The following is a 15,510-nucleotide window of genomic DNA, read 5'->3' as shown; positions in this document are numbered from 1 at the left end:
AAACTAAAAAAAGAGAAATGTAAAGTCCCACATTGTTTAGAAAGTAAACATTTCTTTTTCCCACTTCTATAAAATGATTCAAAATACTTACACTTACAACAACAAAGAAAATAAGCTTCTTGTAGACTTTTATGGTCTTAAAAGTAAAGCTAAAATTATTATTATTTAAATACAATTATTTAGTTAATTATTTTATAATAAAAAAAAGTTTAAAATTTTAATAATTTAGTTATATGGTTAAAACCAAACCAAACCGCACCAAACCGTTTATTTATGGTTTGGTTTGGTTTGGTTTTTTAATTTTAATGGTTTGGTTTGGTTTTTCATTTTGAAAAAACCGCATGAGCGGTTTGGTTTCAAAATTCTTCTAAACCGCACCAAACCAAACCGTGTACACCCCTAATACGCGTATTTTGGCCATCTTGAATACTCTTTATAGTAAAACAAAATTTTCTTTCACATCTGATTCTTCTCATCATTCAGGTTTGCCCATGGCGTCTTTTAAACTATCCATGCTAAGTCTTTTCCAAATGTGAACAATGTTGAGTATAAGTAATTTAGATTTGCTGAGGATTAAAAAAATTATGCTTTAATTTATTCTTCATTTTTAGGTTTTTTTTACTGTCTTTCAAATTAGATTAGACATTAATTTCATACCTAGAGTTTTGTTAGGATATTTGCTATGAAAGTAATTAAGTTGTACTAAAAGTTGCATTTAAGTACCCAAATATATTTTTTGATGGCAAAAGTGCCCAAAATTAACTTTTAGTTGCTACATAAGTACTTGCAGTTAACTTTGCCATTAGATGATGATGCGACGACTTGATTTAAAGATATAATTGAGGTGAAAGTAACTAAGTGTTAGGAATACAGTAAATGAAAGAAAGTAATTTGATTCTCATTGGAAAGAATTGAGTGTTACAAGAGTATATAAAGCTAAGTTAGTTATAAGCTTAGGTGTACAAAAATACATAACAAACTCTTAATAGAAAGTTGTTATAACTAACTCCTAACATCCCTCTCAAACTTAGAGTAAGTATGCAAACCACTCTAAGTTTGGTTCTCAGTAAAAGAAAACGAGCAGTAGCTAAAGACTTGGTAAAAATATCTGCATTTTGAGCAAAAGAAGGAGTGTGCTTGACAATGATTCGATTGGAGGCTGCTTTTTCACGAACAAAATAGATGTCCAATACAATATGCTTGGTACGAGCATGTTGAACTGGATTAGCTGCCATAAGTTCAGTGCTCAAGTTATCACGCCACAATAGTGGAGTGGAATGTATGGGAGTGGAGAGTTCAGTCAACAAAGATTGTAACCAAGTAACTTCTGCTGTGAGATTGGCCGAGCTGCAATATTCCGCTTCTGTACTGGACCTAGAAACCATGTGTTGTTTCTTTGAGGACCAGGAGACAATGTTGTTGCCAAGATACACACAAAACCCAGATGCAGACCTCTTGTCATCCGGGTCTGATGCTCAGTCGGCATCTCAAAAGCCAACAAGTTCAATAGATGAAGACTTCTGAAAAACTAAACCATAATCCAATGTAGCTTTTGACATAGCGCAACACTCTTCGTAAAGCCTTTCAATGAGAGACAAGCAGATTGTGCATGAACTAAGAAAGCTTGTTCTCAACATAGCTGAGTTCAGGGCGAGTAATTATGGCGTACTACAGGACACCAACAAGGCTGCGATAAACGGTTTGATCCTCCATTAGATCACTCCCATAGGCAGAGAGCTTCTCATAAGCACACATTGGAGTTGGCAAACCATTTGCAAATTGCATATTATCTCTACATAACAAAGCAATCATGTACTTTTTCTGAGATAAGTGCATACCAACTTCTGTTTGAATCAACTTAATGCCCATAAAATAATGAGCTATACCAAGATCCTTTAGAGCAAATGCAACATGCAATTGAGCTATAAGTTGATCGATTAGGATAGTAGAACTACTAGTCACTAAAATGTCATCCACATATACTAAGATGAACAAAATATAGGTGGATGTTTTACAAATAAACTGTGACTAATCAGACTTAGTACACCGAAAGCCAAGAGTATAAAGGGTATCCCGAAGCCTTTGAAACCAGGCCCTTGGAACCTGCTTTAAACCATACAATGCCTTATGCAATTTACAAATTTTATGTTGAGTATTAGGCTGAATGAATCTTGGAGGTTGACACATATACACTTCCTCATTCAACACTCCATTTAAAAAGGCATTATTAACATCCAAATGTCTTATTTGCCAACTCTTAAACAAAGCCACTGTTAGAATAACCCGAATAGTTGTAGGTTTAACAACGGGACTAAAAGTTTCAGTAAAATCAAAGTCATATCGTTGTCTAAAACCTTGAGCTACCAACTGTGCCTTGTGCCTCAAAATAGAACCATCAAGATTCTCCTTAATTAAGCTTGAAAATCCACCGACATCCAATGGCCTTTCTGTGAGGAGGGAGATCTACTAAACTCCAGGTCCCATTCTTGACAAGTGCAGAATACTCCTCAATCATACCAGACTTTCATGAAGTATCCTTTAAAGCATCAGCCACGTGATAAGAGGTTCCTTTGAGGCAATTAACACTTTGGGTTTATAAACCCCTGCCTTAGACCTTGTCACCATTTGATGAGTATTTGAAGGCCCTTCAATATTGGAATGTAAAATAAAATGTGCAATCTCAACATTAGTATTATGCTCTATAGGTGGAGCAGAAGAAGAAACTGAACTAGAGGACTGAGGACTAGACTGAGACGATGAGGTAGATGTTGAAAACTGTTGAGGTATAGAACTTGACAGCTGAGTGTTATTAGACAAAGTTGGAACCACACGAACAGGGGTATCATGATTTTTTATTTTAATAATAGAAATAAAAGTGGAAGTGTGTCTAGTAGGACGGGATTATGATTGGGAAGTAGAGCTAGAACTGAGTTTGGCATAACGGAAAGTATGGTCATTGAAAATTACATCCTGACAGATGTATATTCAACATACACTTGTATCCCTTATGGTCTAGACTATATCCTAGAAAAGTGCACTCAGTGGAACGATACTCTAGTTTATGAGAGTTGTAAGGTCTAATATTTGGATAACAAGCACATCCAAATACCTTTAGTTGAGAGTAATAAGGATGTTTATTAAGAAGAACTTGATAAGGAGAAAAATTAGACAACACTGATGTTGGTAACTTATTGATGATGTACACTGAGGTATGAATTGCCTCATCCCAAAAGGTCAAAGGCATGGAAGCATTGCCAAGTACGGTAAGAGATGTCTCAATTAAGTGATGACGCTTACGTTCGACAACCCCATTTTGCTGATGGGTTGTAGGACACGACAAACGATGAGAAATTCCATGTTGGGAAAGAAAATGAGTAAAAGCACGAAATTCACCCCCCCCCCCCCCCCCAAATCTGACTGTAATCACTTTATTTTACAGTTAAACTCATTTTCAACTTGAGTTTTAAAATGGACAAATGTTTGAAATGCTTCTGATTTTGTTCTTAACAAAAAAAAGCATCAATGAAATGCACATAATATTTGTAACCATTAGTTGATGGGGAAATAGATCGCCCCCAAAGATCTGAGTGGATCAATTGAAAATGTGCACTATACTCTGTGTTAGAAATCGGAAAAGGAAAACAATGTATTTTACCTTGACAACAAGATGTACAAAACTCAGCTTGAGTTTTATTAGCACAAGGTATATTACAATAGGACAATACAGACTTCACAATCTTAGGAGCTGGATGCCCAAGCCTGCGATGCCAAGCATGAAAATCAGAATGAGTGCTAAGAAGCTCAACATTATTACATGAAGTATTATTATTAGTAGTAAGGGATGTAACAAAAGGCTTTGACACAGAAGGAAAACCAAAACTTTTGAAGCAGGTGAGGAATGAGCTGGAATGACACGAAGAGAGTGTGGAATGAATGCATAGAGGTCATTACTAAGATGATCTTGCATCAATATCCTCTTGGATACCTAATCTTTCACAAAATAAACATCAGGATGAAACTCAAAGAATGCACCATTGTCACGGGTGAATTGAGAAACACTAATAAGATTTTTAGTTAGTGTTGGAACATGAAGAAAATTATTAAGAGCAAAAATTGTATTAGTAGAGTGAGATTTCAAGATTGTCTTACCAACATTCTGAACAATTGAACCACTATCATCACCTATATGAAGCTTTTCAGGTCCTTTGTGGTCTTGCTTTTGAGACAGATTGCGCTGGTCCACTATACAGTGATTCGTAGCATCAGAATCAGAATACCATGCATGATCATTCACCATTTTAGCTGTAGCTAACATAGCTGTCATGTTGCCTTGTTGCTTGTCAATTAGATTAGCTCCATAGCCTAGATATTCAAGATTAAACCTTTGGTAGCACTTTGATGCTAGATGACCAACTCTGGAACACAATTGACATGTAGGTCAATTGGAACCTGGATAGGCAGACACTGAACGAGTGGAACCAGTCGGTGAAGGAGTGCTAGACGAGAATGAGCCACGAGCACTAGTAGCATAAGGGTTCCTTTGAGATCGAAAAGTACCAGGGGAGGAAAAAGCACATCTACCGGTAGAAGAGGAACCTTGGAGCACTATATGAGAAAACGAAGGGGAAAAATAGATCTCTTCTTGAACCCTTGCGTCTGAGTGAGATTAGCCATAGCATGGGCCGAATCAAGGGTTTTATGATGTTTCTCCAAACGATTTTCTTGAGAGAGCAGCAATTATTCGATCTCAGCCACAGTATACGACTAAGATCTGGAATTGATGGAGACAATGAACACATCATAGTCTGGGGGTAATCCATTGAAGATAGCTGCCATATGCTCCTTGACCGAGATTGAGTGCCCTACCGATTCCAATTTTTCCACCAAGACTTTGATCTTTAGAAGAAATTCATTCATGGACAAGGATCCTTTCTTGACATTTCGAAGCTGAGTCTCAAACTGATCCACCTTTGCATGAGTTTGAGAAGTAAAATACTCTTCAAGAATCTTCCAGACTTTTGCAGATGTGCGGCAGCTAACCACGCGCGTGAGGATACTTTTCGTCATCGAGGAGAGTAGCCCGGAGTAGAGCAATTGGTCTTAAGTGTGTCACTGCATAAAAGCCTTGTTCACCTTCTTCGCTTGACGATCAGCTTCAGTCAAAAAAATTTCTAGAGGAACAAAATCTGGATCAATATAGTCATCAAGTTGATGACCAACAATGGCACCTTGAACTTGCGGTCGCCAAAGAAGAAAATTATTGAAATCAAGCTTCACAGAAAGATTGTGAGAGAACACCATCGGTTCCGTCGCCAAAGAAGACTCCATAGTTGGAGCAGGAGGGAAAACTGAAGTTGCCATAGCTACAACAAATAGTAAAAATGAACTAGAAGAAAGAATAACGCCAATGAAGCAAGAAAATCGTGAAGGATTGAGAGATAGAATCAGAGTGACTCTGATACCATGTTAAGAAAACAGTAAATGAAAGAAAGTAATATGATTCTCATTGGAAGGAATTGAGTGTTACAAGAGTATATAAAGCTAGGTTAGTTATAAGCTTAGTTGTACAAAAATACATAACAAACTCTTAACAGAAAGTTGTTATAACTAACTCCTAACACTAAGTTGTGCTAAAATGTTCACTTAAGTACCTAAGTTGAAAAGTTTCTTTTGTAGTAGTAAAATTATTCATCTACTCATTTAAAAAAACTTAACTACCCCTAAAAGCTTAACTTAAAACCAAACAATAATGAAAATACTCATGGAATTCAAAATGCACCAAAATTATCCCATTCTCTCATCTCTCAAATCATCACACTCACATTCTAAATCACAAATAAATCCACTAATAGATTTTTTTATTCACTTGGGGAAACTAGTTCAATAGCTTCACATTGCAAAAACTCACAAAGTTGAAGAAATTCTTGAAGCAATTGATAATGGGCTAGTAATGTTGTTAAAATGGTTTGCATGTATTTTTCAAGTTATTATAAGCCGAAAACATAATTAGAGGAATAAGTTTGTGTTAAGATGACAGACTTTAGTTTGAAATTTGTGATTTAGAAATTTTTGGTTCGAACACTTATGGGCCTAGTTTAAATTTCACTCAGACCTACTTCTAGCTAAAAAAAATTGTTTCCCTCGCTTTTACTTAAATAGTAACCTCCTCTGGCCAAATGTAGCTTTTGACTTGAAACTTCTGATATTATTTTGATGATTTGTACCATAGGTTCAAATGGGGTCTGAAATAGGTTCGAAACATTATCATTGTCAATAAACCTCATGCAATGCCTATTCAAGTTAGCTATGCTTTGAAGTATATCTCTTTCTTGTTTGGAATTTGGAATTTGTATGGTTTTTCTTTAGTTGTGATTTTTATATGATTGGACAGGTGGTGTTGGAATCAAAACATGTTTAGATGAACTTGCTATTTATTGCTTAAGTTATGACTGCTCAAAACCCCCCTGCAGTGTATTGTTGATGCTTCAGGTTTTTGCAGGAAAGAAGTGTCATTCAAATACTTGGGCATTCCCGTATGTGCTAAGCGAATTTCAAGCAAGGAATGTTCTATCCTAGCTGACAAAATGACAGCTAGGATTAAGGCTTGGAGTACTCGAAATTTATCATTTGCAGGTCGAGCCGTGCTAATCAATTCTGTGTTACTGACCATTCATTCATATTGGAGCCAAGTCATGATCTTGCCAAAGAAGGTTCTCAATGGAATAGAAGCCATTTGCCGTGCATACCTTTGGAAGGGCCAATACATGTTCCAGGGAGCAGGCCTTATAGCTTGGGACAGTGTGTGTCAATCCAAGGCGGCAGGAGGAATCGATTTTAAGAAAGTTGTTGAGTGGAATAATGCTGCCATCATTAAGTATGTATGGGCAATTGCAAAAAAAGAAGACAACTTATGGGTTAGGTGGATATATAGTGTCTACACCAAGGGAGAAGATTGGTGGAGCTATCAGACACCTACTCATGGGAGCTGGTATTGGAGAAAATTGGTTGCTGTCAAAGAACAGGTTAAGAGCATTATTGATATGCAGCAGTTTGCTGGTGCAAGATACCAGATATCTCGAGGCTACAAGTTGTTATGTCCTGTTCAGAATAAGGTAAAATGGAGTCAAGAGGTGTGGGGAAGACTTAATTTACCAAGACATAGCTTTGTTTTATGGATAGCTATTCAAAACAGATTGAGAACAAGGGAAAAACTGCAGAAACACAATGTCATTGTTGAGTTTCACTGTTTGTTCTGCAGAATTCAAACAGAAACAGAGGAGCACCTATTCTTTGATTGCTCCTTTTCCCTGATATGTCTTCAGCAAGTGAAAAGCTGGCTTCAATGGGGAGCTGAATCAAGATCATTGGGCATGCTTCTTGGTGGATTGAAAAAGCTAAAATCAGCAGGTTCAAAAAGCAAATTTTCTCAGCTGCAATTGCAGCTTTGGTTTATCAAATCTGGCATGCCAGAAATGATATTCTATGGAATTCGAATGTGGTAAAGGAAGACTTGATTGTGCGAAAGGTTAAGGAAGATGTCAAATGTAGAGTCAGCTGTGTCTGGCCTAAAAATGTCAGCTCAGTAGACATAGAGTGGTTTTCAAAATTGTAAAGATTGTAAAGATGTAAAGCCGGGAAATATTTTAACAGTAAATATACTTGTATAGAAGTTGATATTATTAGATCTTCCATTGAAGATGCTATTAGGTTGTAAAGATGTTATTTGGAGTAATGAAAACCTCGTTGATTCATAAAAAAAAAACATTTTATCATGTTTATACATAAATCTAATTTCTATTTATTACTTAAATATTTTAATTAAAATTCAACCTTTTCTTCGTAATGAAACAACAATTATGATTGCAAACAAAATGTTTTACTGTATTCCTTAAGCTAAACCATAAAATTTTATTGTATTTCTTGACTTGTTATCGCTGTGTCATAAAAATTAACATACGATAATGATAATATTATATTCTTTCTAGCTATTTGATAATAATAATTTAATTAGTCCAATTTTAAATATAAAAAATATATACTTTACATAACAGACTTAAATATCAATTTACCAAAACACGTATATAGGCACAACGCACAATTGGTATAAATACTTCTTAATTAGTAATATATGTTAATTTGAGAACAAAAATATGCACGCGACTGCTTTTGATTTTGTGTTAAATCATGTATATGTATATTGTATATTTGTAAAATAGTTTAAATAAATTCTTAAATTTAATTTTGTTGAAAAAAATTTAAATTAATCAACACACACTACAAGAAGTAGTAGGTCTTTGCGAGCTCAATTTGCGAAAGGTGCAGGCAAAAACGAATCTTTTTCCGGCGTTAATTTGTGCTGGCATAGGTCATTTTTTGCGCCGGGAAATGTTTCTTTTACCGATGCAATTTTGAATTATGTCGAGAGGTCTTTGTTAGGTACTTTTGCTGACGCATTTCACCTAACGCGCCGACAAAAGTCAACGTTTTATATTACTGCACGTGCACGTATTAAATAAGGTTGGTGGGTAGACTTTTGTCGGCGTGTTTCGTTGCATCGGCAAAAGTCTACACTGCACTGGGAAAAGCCTCAGTTATTTAAACGGTGTTGTTTTAGATTAGGGGTTTTGTGCTCAACTTTTGCTGGCGCATTGTAGACTTTTTTCGGCGCAATGAAAGGTGTTGGCAAAAGTCATAGCGATATTACACAGCTGCCCAGCCTTCTTCCCCATTCTTCTAACTCTCTTTCTCTCCCTTTCTTCATTCTCCACCACCATCCCCAAGCCTCCATTAATTATAAAAAATAATAATTAAATTTTAAGTAAACTTTAATGTTTATTTTAAGTAATGTTGAAAAAATAACTAATTTAGGATATTAATTCAATCAAATATAATTAAGTAAAATACAAATATAATAAAATTGTTATCAAATAATAATTAAGCATAAAATTAAATAAATTTGAGGAATAATAAAAAAAATTACAAAATAAAATTAATATAATTAAATAAATTTAAAATTATATTTTAATTAATTAATATTTTAATTAAATAATGAATAAACAAAAGCAACAAATAATTAAATGATTTACAAAAAAATTGTAATAATTAATAATTAACTAAAATTTTAATTATAATATAATTTCTTACTAATCAGGCAAAAAAATATAATTGCATAAGACGACATGTTGCCCGAGTATGAAAACGATGAGGATGATGGCAATGTTTTAGTCGATAGTTATAGTGATAGTGACGTTCGTAATGATGTTGTAGTTAGTGATGACGAGGACATTGATATTTAATTTGAACAAATATTTGTAACTTTGTATTTAATTCAATGAAAACTTGATTTATTATCATTTATTAATGATAGTATCAGATATATATAGGCATGCACTTAATGGACTAAGATAAAAAAAAAAGAACATTTGATGATATTATATTTATAACAATTAAATCTTTATAATCTATTTACCAATATTTTTATGATTAATGGTTGTGGACTAAGATAAAAAATAGAACATAACTAATGTTGTCCCCGTATCAGGGAGCTTATGAGTTAAGTTAGTTTATTCATGAAAATCCATATCTAAATCACAAATATGCAAATATTGTTGATGTATATGTTTAGATATTTAAATTCTTCATTAATGGAATTAACTGCTCTTACTGTATATATAAAAAATATCTCCATTATTGTGATTTAGATATGAATTTTCATGACCAAATTAACTTTAGCCCATTTGCTCCCTCACACAGGAACAAAATTAATCACATTCTTTTTCAATCATTGGTTTGCAATCATCAATGATAGGATGTTGGCGGATAGATAATAAAGTTATATTTTATATGTAGTTATATTAAAAATTTCTAAGTTAGGTTTTCAAATAATGTTATATTAGAATGTGATATATGTGTTTTTTATTGTGGAGACTGAGATGACCGAGTGATGAGCATCGCACAGTACGACCCTTGTATCATCTTCTGCTTTTTGTGTCGGCGATAATGTCAACGGTCAGTTCCCGCCTAATATGGACATTGCCAAGGATGTCCTTGGGCCCCACCCATGTTATAAGAAAGGGTTTGGGGGGTTGCCAATGGCGTCAATATGTACTGCTCAGTGCTTTGTTGAAGCATGTTGGTGTATTGGCTCCTGGTTTTATTGTCGACTTACCGAAGAGGATCCGGACGAAGACGATGGTTCAGGTGACGATGATGCTCATGGGGCGAGGATGATGAGGAGGACATTACACATTTATAGAGCTTTTTATTTATTTAATGTTCAATTAATTAAATATTTAATTTACTAAACTACTTTTATATTTTCATGTTTATTAAAGACAATAAATATTAATAGTTATACAATAATTTTTATATTTTATTTATAACAGTTTAATTTTTATTTTATTTATAATTAAACATAATATTACTAAACAAATTAAATAATTATTAATTATTAAAATCGAAGTTTATTAATTAATATTAATATTTTAAAATTAAAATCAATATTATTATTTTTTTTATTTTCAAAAATACTTTTCCGACGCAAAATTGTGTCAGCAAAAATCATTATCGCCAAAAATAAAAAACTTTTGCTGGCGTAATTTTACGTCGGTAAACGTCATTACCTTTATCGGTGATAAAATGCGCCACTAAAAAACCTAGCTTTTACTAGCACAAAATTGCGTCGCTAAAAAACTTAGCTTTTACCAGCACAATTGCGTCCACCTTTGCCGAAACAATTTTGCGCTACTAAAAGTGTTTCCACAAATCGTGGAAAAGTTTTTCGTCGCCGCAAACTTATTTTTCCCGGCGCAATTTTACTTCTCTAAATGTAACTTTTACCAGCGCAGTACGTTTTGCGCAAGTAAAAGTTCTGTTTCTGATGGATTTTCGACGTCGTCTTTTGCCGATGCAAAAACGCGTTAGAAAAGTCTAAATGACCTTTGTCGGTGGAAAACGTTACTTTTGACAGCGCGTTTAGTGAGATAAATTTTTTTGTTAAACTAGAATCATAAAGAATTTACCAAACTTAAAATTCAAAATAAAAAAATTATTATGCCAATTATTTTGTCAAATGTTGTGTTGTTATATTAATTTTTTTTAATCAAAATGGAGTTTTTAGATTTATTTGAACTATTTATAAAATAGAAAATTCAAAATCTAATTTGTTAAACAAGAACTATATCATTTTAAAATTTGAGCTAAAATCATAAATAATTCACAAAATTAATAATCTAGAATAAAAACACAATCATTTTATCTAAATACTATGTTATAATATTCAATTTTTTATTCACGAAAATTGTATTTAGAAATATTTGTGAACTATTTTACAAAAATACTATATTTAGAAAGCAGTAATTTGTTAGAATAGAAGGTATAATGTTTTTTTAGGGGATTCAAAATTCTGCATTGCTCTTTGTGAACAGAGGTAAAAAGACATTATACGGCAGTACCTTAGGTTGTACCGGACAACCTCTATCTCACCCATCTCTACTCTGCCACCACCCATCTCCTCTGCTGTCGACCATCTTTTCCGGCTTATTTTCTCTTGTGGTAACCTTCTTTCTTATTTGAATCTCTCATCTGTTTTTTTTTTATTTTGATCTCCTCGAACTGTAATATCAAAAAACTCAATTTCCAAATCCCTCGCCATAGTTAGAAAGGCTGCTATCGTCAGTTTGGAATTTATAAAATGTTAAAATGATTGAAAACTATGTTTCTTTATAGGAACAGCTTCCATCTATTGTTAGTTTGGAATTTATAAAATGCTAAAATAATTGAGAGCTATATTTCTTTATAGGAACAGTTAAAATGATAAAACTCCTCAATGAGATCTTTAGTTCTTTTTAGTGTATATAATCACCTCGTTCAGCGCCTGCCATACCCACCCGCGTGGTTAGAAAATAGACGCCAGTTGCATAGCATTTCGTACTTGACATTGTATTGTAAGGACCCAAGTGATCCCATTTTCCTTACGACATTTTGTTTGTGATTCATCGCTATCCCTCGTTTCCTTGAACTATGTTGTATGATTATAGTGAAGTAATTTAAACTTTCTTGAGAACAATAATTTAGGGATCTGTCCAAATTTTTGCAGGTTTTTGAAGCTAAAGCCCTTTGTCCATAGCCGAGAAAAAGAAGAAGAAAAGATGCAGCAGAGAAAATCCACATATGGAAGGCCTACTGGAACGGACGGTTCCGATTTCTCCTACCGCATGGTCGTTGAATCTAGTGAGTTTCATCTCCTACTTCGATTCAATTCAATTTTCATTTCAGTTTACTGTCTGATTTAATCTCTTTTGTTCTACCTCATTAGACCCGACTTTGGTTCTAATGTAAGCTTTTTTTTTTTTATTTGAATTGTAGGGTATCAAAGAGTAGCTGAAGGAAAGTCCCACCTCTCTAAGCTAATTTTTGTTCAGGTATATTTGAATTGCTTGTAATTTCTGCAAATGGGTTTTACTTCATCATTTCAGAAATTTCATCAAGTATCTGCTTCATTTTACTTAGTGTAATTTGTGTTTTAGATTTCATAAACCATTAATTTCTGTAAGTTTATTGACGATTTTATTCCGCTTAAAACTCACGTCTTGTTAATGAGGAATGGGGTTTCTGTGTGTAATTTTGGGTTTTCCTAAATGGTAGAGTAAACATTCTAGAAATTCAATATTGCTATTCAAAATTATATTTTCCCTTGACATGATAATATAGATTAGCAATTAACTGAAAACAAAATAAATTATATAATTAAAAAAAAGGTTGTTGATTGAATACACTTGTATTCAACTTTTCCCGTAAACAAGTTTATCAAACTTCAATTCCACACAGTTCTCAGGTCTTTTTTATGCGAATAGATCACTCATTTTTGAACTGTTAAGTTGAAGCCATCAATCTATGTCAATGCTTGTTGCTCATCAATATTTTGGATAAATACATCAATTGGCTGTCTTGTATTTTTGTCTGTAAAGTGTTTTCATTATCTACTGCAGGCTATTATGCAAATTATAGGAGTGTTGTACACTGTTCTACAGACATCCTGGGAGGAAGGACCCAATAGGATTGCTATTTCTTCTATTGTTGTCTGTTTGATTTCCCTAGTAATTGGAGATTTAGGTTGTCAGTTCTTCCTGTAATTTATCTCGTTCTCACTTTCAATTAATCTTTACATGTTCTGGTATCTTTTTCACTAAAATATTGTTTTCAAACTTGTGTCAAAGGACGAAGGCGTAGTCGTGCAAATTTGTTGAGACTTTACATGGTTGGATCATCTATTGCACTAATCCTCTCCATTTACTGTGTTGCTAAGGACAATCTCACACTACAGGTAAGATGGTTCTATGATTTTAATTTTTTTTTTCATTATCTTTAAGAGTTTCACAATTCTTAAAGAGCTGTTAAGAAAATGTAAGAACATCTAGAATGTCTAGTAAAGAAACAAGAATCTATAAGAGTGAGCATTGAGCTTATGGTAGCCAAATGAGGTCAGGATAACACCAGGCAAAACTACAAAGGTATGGGAACTGTATATAGCACTCTGCTTGAGCTGCCCGTAAGTTGTGTTATTTGAAAGAGCTAATCATGACAAATTAATGAAATATTGTTAGGAACTAGATTCTAAATTCTGATAATTATTAAAGCCTCTATGTTTAGTATCTAAATTGCTATTCTAGAGCTCACTAATGGTTTTTATGTGATTACTCCCTAGGTTATTAGTAACTGGGAGGCAAATAAGTTTGAACTTCTTGAAATCTCTCGTGTTATACTCGGTGAGTCTCTGTTCTTTTTTAGGTAAATTTTTTACATCTTTGTGGTTGCAGCATAACATTTTATTTTCATTTTTCACAGGGTTTTTTATCCAAATATTTAGCATTTGTACGGTTGTTTCTCTCATCCGAAACATGTCTCCTCCCAAAAAGGCTTCATAAATAGTTCTATCCATGTCGCATTGCATTTTTTCTTAACAACTGACCTTTCTTTTTTAAAAGTAAAAAAACGACGGGTAATTATCTCTTTACTATTGCTAGTCTTTTCAATTTGTAATTTGTATTGTGCTTTAGATTTTGCCGTTCATAAAAATTTTGAATTCCATATTTTTGTATATTTATATGAAGTGATGGAAAAGGTTTCTGTCTGATCGCGTTTTATGTATGGAGAGAACTTTCACTCTATCTTATTCTTTCGTGTATCCACCAACGTAGATGAATTTTTTAAAAAATTACTGCGAGTCAGATGTGAGTTGGGCACTTTTTAATTTCATTACCAGCTTTTATCAAAATGGCTAATGTGTTATTCTCAGTTAGTAGATGTATATCCAAATCTTCTTTGACTCCTCTCGGGTTACCCTGTTTTTGCCAATATTCTTCCGTTTGAAGTCTTTGACTATGTGTCTTTTAGTTTAGTTAATCGTGCAAATAATAGAGCTGCAGACTTTTTGGCCATTTTTTTTTTGAAAGAACAAAAATGTTCATTAACTAGCCAAAGATGGGCACCACAAGGGGTTACCCTCCCCTTGGTGAAAATTGCAAGTTTTGCTGGAGATTCTAGCCTCTTTGGCCAATCCATCTGCAACAGTAATAACCATTCAACTAACATGCATGCTAATCGGCTTCCAGTAAGGAGCTTCTCCATTACCATTAATAGACCTTACCAATGATTGGAAATCTGTGAACATCTCAAGACTTCTCCATCCCTGTTCCTTTGTCCAAAGAAGCCCCAAATTGAGCGCTCTCATCTCACTTTCCAAAGCACTACACTCTTCAAATTTCTGTGTTTTGCTATCCATCCTTCTCTGTTCCTAAAGACCATGATTGCAGCAGCTTCTGCCTCGTCGTTTTTGAAAGATACATCCACAAACAGAGCTATATCCACAGATGGAGTCACCTTCAACTCAATCGAAGAAGGTCGGTTTGGTGTCTCACTCATGTTGACATGCTTTGTAGCGTTAGAGAACTCAATGAATCTCTTTTTGATTTGGTCAATCAACCCGTTTGGACAAGGTTTAATGCCTTGTCTTAAGGCCTCATTCTTGGCCTTCCATATTGTATCCACCAATGAAGCCGAGAACAAGACCACCTCTCTCTTATCCAAGGTAGTCTGCCTACTAAAGAGTTATGTAAAGAACTCTTGAATTGAAAGACCATATGCTTGTTCCTCGAATGATGATAGGACTGGCAAACCACATTGCTCTCGCCAGTGGACAATGACAAAACAAGTGCATCATTGTCTCTTCTCCCTCACCACAGAAGAAGCATGTGTTGTCTTGAACGAATACCAATTTATCTCTTGTAGGCAAAGCACCTAAAATATCTCTCCAAAGGATAATATTCATCCTAGGATGTATTCCTAGGTCCCAGATGCATTTCCACACCGATTGCCTATCACAGAAACGAGATTTTTGGTCATCATAATAAGTTAATTTAACACTAAACTTTCCATTCAAACTTGGCTTCCAAACAATTCGGTCATTTACTAGACATAATTTGAATATACGCAATCCTATTAGCCATAACA

General features: G+C 34.1%; 1 protein-coding gene across 2 annotated transcripts; it reads left to right on the top strand.

The window, feature by feature from the left end:
- Positions 1-11,388: 11,388 nt before the first annotated feature.
- LOC133798003 (uncharacterized) lies at positions 11,389-14,148 on the top strand. 2 transcript variants are annotated; one of them, XM_062236164.1, is made up of 7 exons: positions 11,389-11,553; positions 12,098-12,231; positions 12,367-12,422; positions 12,990-13,113; positions 13,218-13,324; positions 13,706-13,766; positions 13,846-14,148. In XM_062236164.1, exons 2-7 carry the CDS (start codon positions 12,150-12,152, stop codon positions 13,923-13,925), a joined length of 510 nt encoding a protein of 169 aa, XP_062092148.1. In that variant the 5' UTR covers positions 11,389-11,553; positions 12,098-12,149; the 3' UTR covers positions 13,926-14,148. The 2 variants fall into 2 exon arrangements, with proteins under 2 accessions (XP_062092148.1, XP_062092147.1); XM_062236163.1 differs by lacking the exons at positions 11,389-11,553; positions 13,706-13,766; positions 13,846-14,148 and adding an exon at positions 11,756-11,945 and having other exon boundaries at positions 13,218-13,685.
- Positions 14,149-15,510: the final 1,362 nt, after the last annotated feature.

The sequence above is a fragment of the Humulus lupulus genome, chromosome 8 (assembly GCF_963169125.1).
Source record: "Humulus lupulus chromosome 8, drHumLupu1.1, whole genome shotgun sequence".
Taxonomy (NCBI): domain Eukaryota; kingdom Viridiplantae; phylum Streptophyta; class Magnoliopsida; order Rosales; family Cannabaceae; genus Humulus; species Humulus lupulus.
The sequence above is the reverse complement of the archived record's forward strand: the minus strand, read 5'-3'. Positions and strand labels throughout refer to the sequence as shown.